Raw genomic sequence first — 15,352 nt, forward strand, 5'->3', positions numbered from 1 at the left:
AGCATCGCCGCCCCACCTCCCGCCGGCTCCGCCGGAAGCCGGTCAGCGCCAGCCGGAAGCCCCGCCCCCTCGAAGCGCCGCGGATCGGAGGAGCCACCGCTCTTCACTCCAGGCTTTGCCCGGCCGGGACAGCACTGCGGACCCCCTGCGGCGCTGTCCACCCAAATGACAGCTGCGACCTCGTCCAAGCCGGTGACTTAACTCGGGCCCGTTACCCGTTCCCACTTTGTTGCCAAGTCTCCAGCCTGGAAAATAAACTGGCTTCAGGTATCCTGTTTAGATCCTTAAAATGAGGAACGGCAGGAACACACACAGCGCTGCCACCTCACACCTTTTCACTTCATCCTGACGAAGCTGCGGTTCAGTTCGGATGTGTGAGGTTTTGGTCTGATGGCACTCACCCAGCACTTGGGCAGAAAATAAGGTAAACGGGGCCCATGGGTCCCTCAGAGAACCTGAACCTGAGATCTCTCAATCTAGACAAACAGCTTGAAGTGATCTAGATGCTATAGGAAGTCACAGAAGCTTCTTATCCTATTGAAAGCAAGACTTCCTATCCAATGGCAATACAAACTTTTATATACAGTAAGTTAAAAAATACAGGCTGTCCGGCCGGGCGCGGTGGTTCAAGCCTGTAATCCCAGCACTTTGGGAGGCCGAGACGGGCGGATCACGAGGCCAGGAGATCGAGACCATCCTGGCTAACACAGTGAAACCCCGTCTCTACTAAAAAAATACAAAAAACTAGCCGGGCGAGGTGGCGGGCGCCTATAGTCCCAGCTACTTGGGAGGCTGAGGCAGGAGAATGACGTAAACCCGGGAGGCGGAGCTTGCAGTGAGCTGAGATCCGGCCACTGCACTCCAGCCCGGGCGACAGAGTGAGACTCCGTCTCAAAAAAAAAAAAAAAAAAAAAAAAAGAAAAAGAAAAATATAGGCTGTCCATATAGCAACCTATCTATAATAAGAAAGTTAAAAAACAGGTTCAAGAGGAAGTATTTCCAACTAGCTTTTCTTATAGGCCTTCTTCTCAATGAGACCCCTCCACCTACTGATATATCCTCAAATGCTGCTGCCCACTATAAAAAAATATATGTATCAGTCCTAATTTCAGAAAAATTTTGACTGACAAATCAGAGGTAAGAGACCAGTCCACTGAAAACTAGGGAGTGTCATAAATCACCACACACAAAACACAGGCTCTTTGCTTCAAGTTTTAATCAAAGCTTTTATATAAGATTACTTTATTCCTGCATCTTCTCAATTGTTTCTTCCTTGTATTTGCCCTTTTCCTTTCCTACTTGGCGAGATTTGGCTTTCCGTTCAAGGATCTTTTTGCGGTCTTTGTCCAGTTTTAGCCTAGTGATAACCACCTGCAGAAAAATAAGAAAAACACACTCCCAAGCTTTAAATAATCACTAAAACACATGGGAAAGCCCAACATTCAATACCATTTCCCACACCTGGGGCAGGTTGATGGCTAAATAAGATTTAACTTTTTAAAAATTCCAGAAATTACTCTTTAGCCATCAAACCTGGCTTATTTACTAATTTCCCACCAACAAAGGAGAAAAAGGCAAGATGGCATCAGTAATTCTTATCATAGCCTCTTCTGTGCTTCATTGTAAAATGTGTTTCTTTTTCATTGAGAAATATGATTCTGCTCTTCTCACTCCAGTTTTACAAGCTGGCATATATATTTGTTTCTAAAGTAACTTCAGGCTGGGTGTGGTGGCTCATGCCCCCAATCCCAGCACTTTGGGAAGCAGAGGCGGGTGGATCACCTGAGGTCAGGAGTTCGAGACCAGCCTGGCCAACATGGTGAACTCCCTTCTCTACTAAAAATACAAAAATTAGCCGGGCATGGTGGCACATTCCTGTAATCCCAGCTACCTGGGAGGCAGGAGAATCTCCGGAACCCGGGAGGCGGAGGCTGCAGTGAGCTGAGATCATCCCATTGCACTCCAGCCTGGGCGACTGAGTGAGACTCATCTCAAAAAACAAACAAACAAACAAACAAACAAAACAGCTGGGTGTGGTGGCAAATGCCTGTAACCTAGCTACTCAGGAGGCTACAGCAGGAGAATCACTTGAACCCAGGAAGCAGAGGATTGCAGTGAGCCGAGATCACACCACTGCACCAGGTTGGGCGACAAGAGCAAAACTGTCCAAAACAAAACAAAAAAAACCCCACCCCAAAACAGAAAAATATAATAAAGTAACTTCAGAATTTTAATGTTAGAAATTAAAGGTAGCATCCACACATAATTCCACCAGAAAAATCTTTAGTGAGAATACGACAATACAGATCTTATTCCAACAGTTCAAATCCTAAAAGACATCCAAATTATGATAAACTTTAGTCTTATGTGGGCGAGGAAAGGGTGAAAAGAGGTGCTGGAAATACAGCATGCTGACCGAACAAAAATCTCCAGTTGCTGAACTCATGTTCTAGTACAGGGAGCCCGAAAACATGTACAAGTGAATCGACATCACTTTGATAGAGAAAGGCGGTAAGTGTGAGGAGGCCGAGGGGCTTTCTAGAGTGATCAAGCAAAGTCCTACTGATAAAGCTACATTTGAACAGAGACCTAAAGTGCTAAGCACTTTATTTATATATAGGTATCTGTTTCTTTTTTTTTTTTTTTTTCCTTTTTGTGGAGAACGGGGTCTCGCTATATTACCCAGGCAGGTCTCGAACTCCTGGGCTCAAGCTATCCTCCCGCCTCTGCCTCCCTGAGAGCTGGGATTACAGGCGTGAGCTCTGGAAGAGAACACCAAGTTGAAAGGTTCAAAGGCAGGAGATGATCAAGTTTCACAGGTGTGTTTCTCACACTTGAATAAGAATCAACTGGAGGGCTTATTAAAAACAGACACCTGGGTCAAAAGCCCTAATTTTGCCTCAGTAGGCCTGGGCTCCTAGAATTTCTAATTCTACCAAGTTGCTAGGAGGCAAGCAGACTAAAGCATACAGAATGGAAAAGATGTCAGAAGTAAGGGAAGATCAGTTAAGGTCTTTTTTTTCCCCGAAATGGAAGTCTCGCTCCATCATCCAGGCTGGAGTGCAATGGCACAATATTGGCTCACTACAACCTCCGCTTCCCAGGTTCAAACGATTCTCCTGCCTCAGCCTCCCAAGTAGCTGGGATTACAGGCGCCCGCCACCACGCCTAGCTAATTTTTTTTGTATTTTCAGTAGAGACGGGATTTCACCAGTTGATCAGGCTGGTCTTGAACTCCTGACCTCAGGTAGTCTGCCTGCCTCGGCCTCCCAAAGTGTTAGGATTACAGGCGTGAGTCACTGCGCCCGGCCACATCAGTTAAGGTCTTACGGGCCAATGTGATGGCAAAGGGCAGACAGAATTCTAGGTATAATGAGACAGCAGTCCACAGACCTTATAAACTGATGTGAGGTATATAATAAATCAGTCAAAATGACATTTTTGGTTGGACAAGGCAGCTCATGACTATAATCCCAACACTCTGGGAGGCCTAGGTGGGAAGATAGTTTCTGGCTAGGAGTTCGAGACCAGTGCCTGGGTAACACTGCAAGAACCCGTATTAAAAAAATTTTTAAATGACATTTTGGCCTGAGCAATTAGGAACATAGAGAGCTGTCATACACTATGATGGTTTGAACATGCCAAGTTTGGGATACTAATTACAAGATGATTACTGAGTTACTCAAAGATCGACTGTCACATGCTGCACTGACATGTGCAGTACAAAAAGACAATCTGCTACCAGATTGGTGACCTTTAAAACAACTTTTCTGGTGTTGGGAAGCGAAAAATATAACTGGAGTAGGTTAATGAATGAGAAAGTCCTTGCTCTTAAGAGATACATACTGAAGTAATTACAGGTGAAGTGTCATGATCTTTTTTTAGTAAATTCACTGGGGGTGGAGAAAATGGACAAAGAGCACGTGGCAAAATTTTAATAGAGAATTCTAGGTCAGAGATATACAGGTGTTTTACTATACCAGGCTTTTGACTTCTCTGAGGCTTAAAAATTACATTTATTGGCTGGGCGCGGTGGCTCATGCCTGTAATCCCAGCACTTTGGGAGGCAGAGGTGGGTGGATCACGAGGTCAGGAGATCAAAACCATCCTAGCTAAGGATAACACGGTGAAACGCCGTCTCTACTAAAAATACAAAAATTAGCCAGGCATGGTGGCGGGCGCCTGTAGTCCCAGCTCCTCTAGAGGCTGAAGCAGAATGGCATGAACCTGGGAGGCGGAGCTTGCATGCCACTGCTCTCCAGCCTGGGCCAGAGCCAGACTGTCTCAAAAAAGAAAAACCAGGGCCAAAGTGCCATTTCATCTTACAAAAACCTACTTCCCAAATTTTAAGATCTATAAATTATTGATTGTTAATCAGCTTACTAATAGCTTTTGAAGAAAAAGCACATTTAATATACACGATGGGACGAGCATGGTGGCTCATGCCTATAATCCCAGCACTTTGGGAGGCCAAGGCAGGCAGATCACCTGAGGCCAGACCAGCCCCGCCAACACAGTGGAACCTTTGGCCAACATAGTGAAATTTTATACTAAAAAGTACAAAAATTAGCCAGGTGTAGTGGTGCATGCCTGCAGTCACAGCTGCTCAGGAGGCTGAGGCTGCAGTGAGCCGAGACTGTGCCACTGCACTCCAGCCTGGGTGACAGAGCAAGAACCTGTCTCAAAAACAAACTAACAGAAACATAATGACCGTTAAAGACACTTTGATTTCAGAAACATTTTAAATGTTATTAGAATTTTCAATAGAAGTGCGGTAGTATTTACTTCAAGATATGTTTTTTTCCAGCACATGTGAAAAATCAAGGACTATTTCTATGGGCTCGCTCTGTAAACAACCACACGTCAACAATACTTGCCATAATTTCCTTCTCTCAAGCATTCTCAAAAACACCTACCTTGCTGGGGTGAATGCCTACGTGGACCGTTGTGCCATTAGCCTTTTCCCGCTGCACCCGTTCAATGTAGATAACATACTTCTTCCTGTAAACCTGGACTACTTTGCCAATTTGCTGACCTTTATAGTGTCCTCGTACAACCTAAGTGCAAATTCAAAAGTAAATATTTGAATAAAAGATTAACCTTGTAAATCAAGTAAACAAACTCATGCATACACCACTCACCCTATCATTATATTAAAAGGTTAAAAAAAAAGAGCCCACTTTGGCAACTTGTAGTAAGTTGACACTCCATCTCAAAAGGAGCAACAGACCAAGAGTATTTAAATCTGAACCCATTAATGTGTTCAACCTAGTGCTAGTCAGAGGGCGGCAACAAATGCTTAAGGGAACAAACCAATTCTTTCCCAAAGGTTAATCGACAGAAATCCTAGTGGTCCTCAGTTTGTCAGGCCAAGTGTTTCTGAACAGATTCTTCTTCCCAGTTTGTGACTTTCTTGCATTGATATGTATTGAAAACAGAGATGATCGTTTTTAAGGTCTACTGGCAAGTTTAGCACTACTATAGCAGGGACCAACAGCTGTTCTCAACCCACACTGTTCATTTGTGAACCCATTACATTTTATTGAAATAGCATGAAAACACATTGATGATGTGTATGTAAATGGCTTTAGAGACTGCCTGAATTCTGTAATCACTAGCTGCACTACAGATTACACCTAAGGGTCATTTATAGAAACCTTCACCTAAGTAGATCCAACAAATTATTTACCTGTAAGCACAAACGATCATGTGAGACTACGCTTCATTACAGCTCCTGAATCTAGATTTGGAGCAATTGTTTACTGGTCCTCAACTGCCTCTTCAATGACCAAACACTGAAACCTCCTTCGCAAAAATTGCAACAGTGAGAAAATTACAGCAGTTAAAAGAGATCTGACCTAACTAACTCCATCTTGCTTCTAAACTCCAAGATGGCCTTGCTCATTCCTGGGCATAGACCAAACTAACTCCTTTAGGAGGACCTTAGTCTACAGTTTAACTTTGAAACAAACCCCGTTCTTGCCTGGAGACCAGACTGCCTTTGTAGGACTAACAAATTGGCTGCAAGACTAGAAATTATGGTTTAGGCAGCTAGAGGCCAAAAGATTCTAAACTTCTCCAATTGCTCCTAGGGATAACACATTGTAAAGCCTAAGATTTGCGTGGTATTTTTTTCAGACCCTGCACTGATGGATCCGCTGGTGCCACCCAGATCACTAAACTAGCTCAGGTGATCTTGTGGCCCCCATCCAGGAACCAACTCAGAGCAAGAAGACAGCTTCAACTCCCTATGCCTTCATCTCTGATGTGACCTATCAACACGCCCCACTCCCTGGCCCCCACCCGCTAAGTTATCCTTCAAAAAACTCCAGTCCCCACATTTTCTGGGAGACTGATTTGAGTAATAAACTCTGGTCTCCCGTTCTGACTCTGCATGTATTAAACTCTTTCTTTATTGCAACTCCTGTCTAGATAAATCAGCTCTATCTGGACAGCAGGCAAAATGAGCCTGTTGGGTAGTCACAACGTATTGATAAAAAGATAATCCCAAGGCAATGTTCTGATTATCTGTCACCTAATTATGGCCACATCATCTGACATTTGGGAAAATGGATTTTCAGGCATGATCCCCAGGAGTTGGAGACGAACCTGGACAATAAAGTGAGACCCTGCTCTACAAAAACAAAAACAGGTCCCACATGGGAGCATCGCTTAAGCCCAAAAGTGAGCCATGACCATGCAACTACACTCCAGTCTGGGTAAGAGTGAGACCCTGTCTCAGCTGGACACAGTGGCTCACGCCTGTAATCCCAGCACTTTGGGAGGCCGAGGCGGGCAGATTACGAGGTCAGGAGATGGAGACCATCCTGGCTAACATGGTGAAACCGCGTCTCTACTAAATATACAAAAAATTAGCCGGGCGTGGTGGCGGGCGCCTGTAGTCCCAGCTACTCGGGAGGCTGAGGCAGGAGAATGGCGTGAACCCAGGAGGCGGAGCTGGCAGTGAGCTGAGATCGCGCCACTGCACTCCTGGGCGACAGAGCAAGACTCTGTCTCCAAAAAAAAAAAAAAAAAGAAAATAAAATTGAGATTTTTACCTAAGAATACAATTAAAAACTGAACAGCAGCTTACTTGTTTTTCGGTCCCTGGCTCATCTCGCCACTCTTTGGGAGGAAGAGTCTTAGAAGCATCTTTATCAGGCATGCAATCCCTCTTCTAAGCTAAGTGCGTGAAATATCCATCAAGACCACGAGAACAAGTAGGGATACACACCTGAACTTCATCATCCTTTCGGATGGGCATGGATCGCACGTTGTACTTCTGTCTCAGCTCTTTGGAAAGAGGGGAAGACATAATCTTCCTGCGAATGTGGGAAGGTGCATTGAAATGCCTTTTGCGATTCTTGCTTCGGTCGGAAGTCACAAAGGGATTAAACTTCATTTTGGCTACATAAAAAGTTAAAAAGACTCTTAAATGACCAAAATCTCATCCAGCTTCCAAACAAATAACCACAATGATTTTATCTTGATAGTCTAGAATGATCATAGGAACTGTCATGTGCTGCAACTTCAATAAAAACTGCTTGATCAGAAGGGCCTATCAACCGAAGCTCGAAACTAAATGAGTAAGGCCCTCCATCCCGAACCTGGAAAAGCCTGCACACGTCTCGGGTCCTAGAAGTCTCCCAGTAGGCAAGTGTGTGGTCTGGAAGTTCCGTGAAGACTTTACCGAGAAGTTACTTCGAGACCATTCTCTAGGAAACGACATCGCCCAGACTCGAGTCTATTTCCACAGGCTCCCTTTCCTCAACTCGTTTTCGAGTCCCCAGATCCCCGATCCCTCCATCCCTTTCCGGTCCGGCGGCCCTTGATTGAAGCGACCAACAGGTAAAAAAAAAAACCATCCCGGCCTCCCCTTCCTGGCTGCTACTCGGCCGACGGGAGACTCGGGACCCCCGCGGTCAGAAGCCACCATGCCCAAGAACGGATGGCTGTGGATTACACCCGCTTGCCCGCCGAATCCTTACCCGCTCCCACTTCGGTGATGGCCGCAAAAGGGAAAAGAACTACACGCTGCTTCCGGTTCTGTAAGTTTACGAAAGATCTCGCGAGACCTTTGTCTCTTGGAGCGAGAGGGGCGCGGAGTTTGAGCGCAAGCAGTAAACTGGGAAATAAATTTATGGCTAGTGTCACCTACTGGCTAGGAGGGGAACTGCGAGGGATTGTAAAACTCCCGTCTTCCAGGTCCTAGTGTTTGTCTTCCTTCCGAGACCCGGGTGCTGTCGCTGAGTGCTCTCGGAAGGGTAGTCCCCGGGCGAGTGGCGAAGGCTGCTCAGGGTCCAACTGCCCCTGGGGGTGATGAAGGAACGAGCGGCCCCAGGAGACCCCCTGGTACCTTCACTCCCAGGTGCCGGGGGGAGGGGGGACCGGCACCCCTTTAGCCGGGGAAAGGCATGCCCTGCTTCTGGCCGCCAGGAGGCGCGGGGACGCCGGCTGGCCGGCCGGTCGCCTGGGTCCCTGCACTCACCGTCCCCGCCCGCCCGTGGCGTGGGCGCGGCCAGCGTGCCGGTACTTTAACGAGCTCCATCGCGACGCCGGCCACCGCCCCTGCACTTCGGCGTCTGCTGACCGCACCGCGGGGCGCGCCAGAGATTCGGTTCTGGGTGGCGGGGGGCCTTGCGAGGACCGGGGCCACCGATCGCCCCCCGCGGAAATAGGTCCAAGGCCGCGTTTCTAAGGCGCCCCCAGTGCTGCGACAGGTGCTGGTCCAGACCACGCTTCGAAGGAGCCGGGCGGGAGGAAGCCTCTCGGTGCGGGGAGTTGCGCGGCTTTCTAAATGCTCGGCCTGTTCGCGTCCAGTTCAGGACCAGACGGAAGCCGTGCGCTCCCTGCAAATGGTTTCTTTCTTTCTTTCTCTCTCAATTTTTTTGTCTTTTTCTTCTTTTTGAGACAGAGTTTCACTCTTGTTGCCCAGGCTGGAGTGCAATGGCACGATCTCCGCTCACTGCAATCTCCGCCTCCCGGGTTCAAGCGATTCTCCTGCCTCAGCCCCCCTAGTAGCTGGGATTACAGGCGCCCGCCACCACGCCCGGCTAATTTTTGTATTTTTAGTAGAGACGACGTTTCACCATGTTGGCCAGGCGGGTCTTGAACTCCTGACCTCAAGTGATCCGCCCGCCTTGGTCTCCCGAAGTTCTGGCATTACAGGCGTGAGCCACCTGAGCCACCGCACCTGGCCCCTGCAAATGGTTTCTGAGGCAGCCGCAGTACAGCAGGCACCGGCGCTGAACGGCTTCTGCTGAATGAATGACATGGGTGTCACAGTGACAGAGGACACGCGTTTCACACGAATACCGAAGACGTAATGAGCCTGCTGGGTGTGGGGACGCTCTTGTCTACACTTTACATCATGAATTCTTTTAATCCACAAAATGGCCCTGTTGTTGTTGGTATTACTGTCCCCATTTTACAGATTGGGCAACTCAGCCACAGAGAAATGAGAGGAACTCAGTGCAAGGTTATTCAGGACCCACAAGTCACAGGGAAGCCGTGCAGGCTGGCTCCCCAGCCTCTTCTGGGAACTGTATATATGGCCCCAATTTGTGGGGGACCTCATACCCAGGACTGCCCAGAGGATGGTCAGCACGAACATACATTTTCATGGTTTAAAAATAGTTGTGTTCTTAAATATGTTCTCAAGGAAGTAGCCCTAGGTTCTATTCATAACTGAAAAATTCAGCAAGAATTCCTCTGTTGCGACTCTTTTCAACAAATATTTACGAGGCATCTTTCATGAGCCAGCCCTGAAACTGATTTGGGTCTGGAAGTCCTAGAGAGCTGCCCAAGGTACCTGCCTTCCTATCTTGCCTGCCCTTCTGGCCTTCACATTGTCACTCCTTCTCTTTCTTCCTACTGTCCTTACTAGTTTCCCAGCTCTCCTCCTGTTGGGGTGTCCCCGTCGTCTTCCTCTCTTCCCACCAAGGCCCTCTCTGTTTCCTCAGAGAGGAACAGAGACACTGGCGATGCAAAATAGGTCAAAGTTTGTGCCTGCAGGAAGTTTACTGTCTACAAGGAGAGATAGACAAGGGAATCGACAGCCACGAGCCCACAGGAAAAGTGCTCGTTGAGCCAGCTGCCTTTGCTACCTTTGCTGCCTCTGTGATTCGGGAGCAGAGGGGAGCTCTGGGATCAGGGAAGACTTCCGGGGTGAGGTCAGCCTTGAGTGGAATTGGAAGAATGTTAACATGAGCTCCACAAGGCAGTGGGAATTGCTTGAAGGAAGGCTTGAGGTGTGAAGCAGTGTGACTCGAGTTTTCCAGGAATCAGGTCCTTGCTACTGAAGAGAGGCATTCAGAGGGGAGCCCAGGGGCTCTAGGGCTGAGCTGAGTGTGATTTGGGTCTGGAAGTCCTAGGGAGCTGCCCAAGGTACCTGCCTTCCTCTCTTGCCTGCCCTTCTGGCCTTCACATTGTCACTCCTTCTCTTTCTTCCTACTGTCCTTACTAGTTTCCCAGCTCTCCTCCTGTTCGGGTATCCCCATCGTCTTCCTCTCTTCCCACCAAGACCCTCTCTATTTCCTCAGCCCTTGCATCCTCTGCTGACACCCTACCCTCCCAAGCCTGCCTTCCTTTCTCCCTCTGTTCAATACGAGTCTCAAAATGAAACCTTCAGGCCAGGCGCGGTGGCTCACACCTGTAATCCCAGCACTTTGGGAGGCCAAGGCAGGCAGACTTGAGGTCAGAAGTTTAAGTCAGAAGTTAAGGCCAGAAGTTTTAAGACCAGCCTGGCCAGCATGGCGAAACCCCGTCTGTACTGAAAAAACAAAAATTAGCCGGGTGTGGCGGTGTGCACTTGTAATCCCGGCTACTTGGGAGGCTGAGGCAGGAGAATCACATGAACCTGGGAGGCGGAGGTTGCAGTGGGCAGAGATCTCGCCATTGCACTCCAGCCTGGGTGACGGAGCAAGATTCTGTCTCAAAAAAAAATAATAATAATGATAATAAAAAAAACCTTCAGCCCACCATTGGTACAGCATGATGCTTGATACAGTGTGAAGGTTTGCAGGGTACAAATTGTCCACACATGCAAATGCAAATGACCAGTAGCCTAGTTAGAACGTCCCTTTCAGGCCGGGCGCGGTGGTTCAAGCCTGTAATCCCAGCACTTTGGGAGGCCGAGACGGGCGGATCACAAGGTCAGGAGATCGAGACCATCCTGGCTAACCCGGTGAAACCCCGTCTCTACTAAAAAATACAAAAAACTAGCCGGGCGAGGTGGCGGGCGCCTGTAGTCCCAGCTACTCCGGAGACTGAGGCAGGAGAATGGCATGAACCCGGGAGGCGGAGCTTGCAGTGAGCTGAGATCCGGCCACTGCACTCCAGCCTGGGTGACAGAGCGAGACTCCGTCTCAAAAAAAAAAAAAAAAAAAAAAAAAAAGAACGTCCCTTTCTCTGTTTTTTTTTTTTTTTTTTTTTTTGAACTGGAGTCTCACTCTGTCGCCCAGGCTGGAGTACAGGTGGCGCGATCTCAGCTCACTGCAAGCTCTGCCTCCCGGGTTCACGCCATTCTCCTGCCTCAGCCTCCCGAGTGACTGGGACTACAGGCGCCCGCCACCATACCCAGCTAATTTTTTTGTATTTTTAGTAGAGACGGGGTTTCACCATGTTAGACAGGATGGTCTTGATCTCCACCTCAGCCTCCCAAAGTGCTGGGATTACAGGCGTGAGCCACCACGCCCAGCTGGCTAATTTTTGTATTTTTAGTAGAGATAGAGTTTCACCATGTTGGCCAGCGTGGTCTCGAACTCCTGACCTCAAGTGTTCTGCCCACCTCAGCCTCCCAAAGTGCTGGGATTACAGGTGTGAGCCACTGCGCCTGGCCGTCCCTTTCTCTTAACACGTGTCTGTTGGGAGCCTTGCCCTCACCCTGCAGCCTAGTCTGACTGCCCTCTCTCCCTCGCTGCCCACATTCCTCTTCCTGGATTTGAGAAAGTTCCCTTTAGGATCATTTTGAAGCTCCAGACACAGCAAAGCAGGGGTTATAGCTAGATTCCACACCTAGAGTTGCTTGGACTCAACTTTTTTCTAGACACCAAGCTGTCAGTTTTATTCATTCATTCACTCATTCTACAGATACTTCTCCAGCTCTTACTGTTTACTAAATTCAGGCACTGGAGATACTAAGATCTGTAAGCTCTAGCCTCCCCTGAAGGAGCACTTTGTTGAGGAGGAGACAGATGTGACCAGATAAGCATAAGGAAGTGTCACCGATGGGATGCTTTGTGGGGGATGGGGAGGCAGCATTGGAGCCGGCAGTTCCCCTGAGCAAGGAAGTGGGCACATCTTCAGAGGTAACCCTGGAACTCTACTAGTAGTTTCTAAAAAGCTAGGTAGGAGTTTTCCAGGTAGATGGGGTGGAGTGGGGGTTGGGGGTGGGGGGAGTGTGTTTCAGGCAGAGGGAGTCTTGTAAGCAAAGGCCCAGGCCTGCACGCCACTGCGTATTGGGAACTGCAAGTGGTTTGTGCTGAGAATGAGCTGCGGGATTAATTTGTCCTGGTAGGAGGAGGATGAAGAAAAGTGAGGAGTCGTAAGGATGAGGCAAAGTAGTTTATTGTGTGTCCCTGAAAAATGACATTTTTTTTGAGACAGAGTCTCGCTCTGTCGCCCAAGTTGAAGTGCAGTGGCACGATCTCGGCTTATTGTAACGTCCACCTCCTGGGTTCATACTCCTGCCTCTGCCTCTCGAGTGCTGGGATTACAGGTGCATGCCACCGTGCCTGGGTAATTTTTGTATTTTTAGTAGAGACGGGGTTTCACCATGTCAGCCAGGATGGTCTCCCTCTCTTGACCTCGTGATCTGCTCGCCTCGGCCTCCCAAAGTGCCAGGATTACAGGCATGAGCCATTGCACCTGGCCCCAAAAAGTACATTCATACCGACAAGGAGGTCAAAAGGAGATAGCAGCTGAGTGGTCTTGTGAGTCACACAGGGTTCAGTGAGGGGAGAGGTTACGGAACTGTTTCTGAGGGGCACAGAGGTCTCTAATATGCCCGCCCAGGATCCTGGCAACCCTCGTCAGGGCCCTGCTGGCAATGCTGTGGATCCTTAAGCTTGCCTGGTGGGCTCAGACTGTGTGTGTATTACAGTTAAAGGTTATGATGATGATGGGAAGTGGCTGTGTGTGTGTCTGTGTCTGTGTGTGTGTGTCTGTGTGTGTGTGTGTGTGTCTGTGTGTGTGTGTCTGTGTGTGTGTGTGTGTGTCTGTGTCTGTGTGTGTGTGTCTGTGTGTGTGTGTGTGTGTCTGTGTGTGTGTGTCTGTGTCTGTGTGTGTGTGTCTGTGTGTGTGTGTCTGTGTCTGTGTGTGTGTTTCAGGGGTTGGGGTGCCTCTGGACAAGGAAAGGAAGAGAAGAGCAACTAAGTTTAACCCTGGGCATCCACCCCTCTGTCTGTCTGTCTGTCTATCCATCCATCCATCCATCCATCCATCCATCCATCCATCCATCCATCCATCTATGTAACGGTATTGTCCTGTAGTGCCCTGACTCCATGATGGTTGCTTAAAACGAAAGATTTTATTTGAAAACAAAGAGGAAAAGAAGAGAAAGGGGAATCAAAACAAGCACATTCAATGACCGGGCCCAGAGAAATGCTCAGGAACTCAGGAACGCTGAGAACATTACCCTTTTAAACCTTACTCCTTGGGAGCCTGTTAGCGTAAGATGTCACACCTCTAACCAGACAAACCAGCCCCACTAAGCCAGTAGCTGACACTCCAACCACAGGACAGGCGGTTTGGCAGCTCTTGAACGTTCTTGGGGCGATCTTACCTGGCAACAGGTGTATGCACTGAAGATATCTTTAGCTTCTAATAGTTTTTCAATTCAGTTTTTGAATGATACATTTACTTGGTTCAAACATCAAAAGGTATAAAAGGTAAAGTGAGGCCGGGCGTGGTGGCTCACACCTGTAGTCCCAGTACTTTGGGAGGTCAAGGCGGGTGGATCACAAGGTCAGGAGATCGAGACCATCCTGGCTAACATGGTGAAACCCCGTCTCTACTAAAAATACAAAAAAATTAGCTGGGCGTGGCGGCGGGTGCCTGTAGTCCCAACCACTCGGGAGGCTGAGGCAGGGGAATGGTGTGAACCCAGGAGGCGGAGCTTGCAGTGAGCAGAGATCACGCCACTGCACTCCAGCCTGGGCAACAGAGCAAGACTCCGTCTCAAAAAAAAAAAAAAAAGGCCGGGCACGGTGGCTCAAGCCTGTAATCCCAGCACTTTGGGAGGCCGAGACGGGCGGATCACGAGGTCAGGAGATCGAGACCAGCCTGGCTAACACGGTGAAACCCCGTCTCTACTAAAAATACAAAAAACTAGCCGGGCGAGGTGGCGGGCGCCTGTCGTCGCAGCTATTTGGGAGGCTGAGGCAGGAGAATGGCGTAAACCTGGGAGGCAGAGCTTGTAGTGAGCTGAGATCCGGCCACTGCACTCCAGCCTGGGTGACAGAGCGAGACTCTGTCTCAAAAAAAAAAAAAAAAAAAAAAAAGGTAAAGTGAAAACTCCCCTTCCCATTCCATCATTTTCTCATCCCTTTCCATGGCTAGTCAGAATTATTAGTTTTTGTACATCTTCCTTTCCTCCCCCTCCTTCCCTCCCTCCCCCCCTCCCTTTCTCCCTCCCTCCCTCCCTTCCTTCCTTCCTTCCTTCCTTCCTTCCTTCCTTCCTTCCTTCCTTCCTTCCTTCCTTCTTTCCTCCCTCCTACCCACCCTTCTTGTCTTTCTCTTTTCTTTCTCTCATCAAGGTCTTACTCTGTTGCTCAGGCTGGAGTACATTGGTGCAATTGTAGCTCACTGCAGCCTCCTGGGCTCAAGGGACCCTCCCACCTCAACTGCCTGAGTAGCTGGGGCTACAGAGGTGTGCCACCACACCAAGGTAATTAATTTTTTTTTTATAGAGATAGGGTCTCGCTATGTTGCCCAGGCTGGTTTTGAACTGGCCTCAAGCGATCCTCCCACCTTGGCCTCCCAAAGTGCTAGGATTATAGGCGTGAACCACCGTGCCCTGCATTCCCTCTTTTTTGATGCATAAGTAAGCAAATAGGAATGTAAATTCTTATTACCCCCTTTCTTTCTTTTTCTTTTTCTTTTTTTTTTGAGACAGAGTCTTGCTCTGTCTCCCAGGCTGGAGTGCAATGGTGCCATCTCAGCTCACTACAACCTCCGCCTCCTGGGTTCAAGCAATTCTCCTGCCTCAGCCTCCCTAGTAGCTGGGATTACAGGCATGCACCACCATGCCCGGCTAATTTTTGTATTTTTAGTAGAGACCGGGTTTTACCGTGTTGGCCAGGCTGGTCTCGAACTCCTGACCTCAGGTGATCCACCCGCTTTGGCCTCCCAA

At 48.6% G+C, this 15,352-nt stretch overlaps 1 protein-coding gene and 1 long non-coding RNA gene across 4 annotated transcripts; one reads left to right on the plus strand and one right to left on the minus strand.

The window, feature by feature from the left end:
- Nucleotides 1–60: 60 nt before the first annotated feature.
- Nucleotides 61–9,393, plus strand: LOC135967936 (uncharacterized). Its single transcript, XR_010582266.2, has 2 exons — nucleotides 61–424; nucleotides 6,139–9,393. It is a non-coding gene; the product is annotated as an uncharacterized lncRNA (long non-coding RNA).
- On the minus strand, nucleotides 1,202–8,025 carry RPL26 (ribosomal protein L26). Of its 3 annotated transcripts, XR_012425276.1 has the most exons (5): nucleotides 7,989–8,025; nucleotides 7,235–7,407; nucleotides 4,917–5,057; nucleotides 2,683–2,762; nucleotides 1,202–1,371 (listed from the first exon to the last, which is right to left on the minus strand). XR_012425276.1 is itself a non-coding variant. In XM_005582857.4 (4 exons), the coding sequence occupies exons 2-4, from the start codon at nucleotides 7,400–7,402 to the stop codon at nucleotides 1,243–1,245; spliced, it is 438 nt and encodes a 145-aa protein (XP_005582914.1). In that variant the 5' UTR covers nucleotides 7,403–7,407; nucleotides 7,989–8,025; the 3' UTR covers nucleotides 1,202–1,242. The 3 variants fall into 3 exon arrangements, 2 of the variants coding, with proteins under 2 accessions (XP_005582914.1, XP_065388815.1); XM_005582857.4 differs by lacking the exon at nucleotides 2,683–2,762; XM_065532743.2 differs by lacking the exon at nucleotides 2,683–2,762 and having other exon boundaries at nucleotides 7,608–8,025.
- Nucleotides 9,394–15,352: the final 5,959 nt, after the last annotated feature.

This window comes from Macaca fascicularis, chromosome 16 (genome assembly GCF_037993035.2).
Source record: "Macaca fascicularis isolate 582-1 chromosome 16, T2T-MFA8v1.1".
Lineage (NCBI taxonomy): Eukaryota > Metazoa > Chordata > Mammalia > Primates > Cercopithecidae > Macaca > Macaca fascicularis.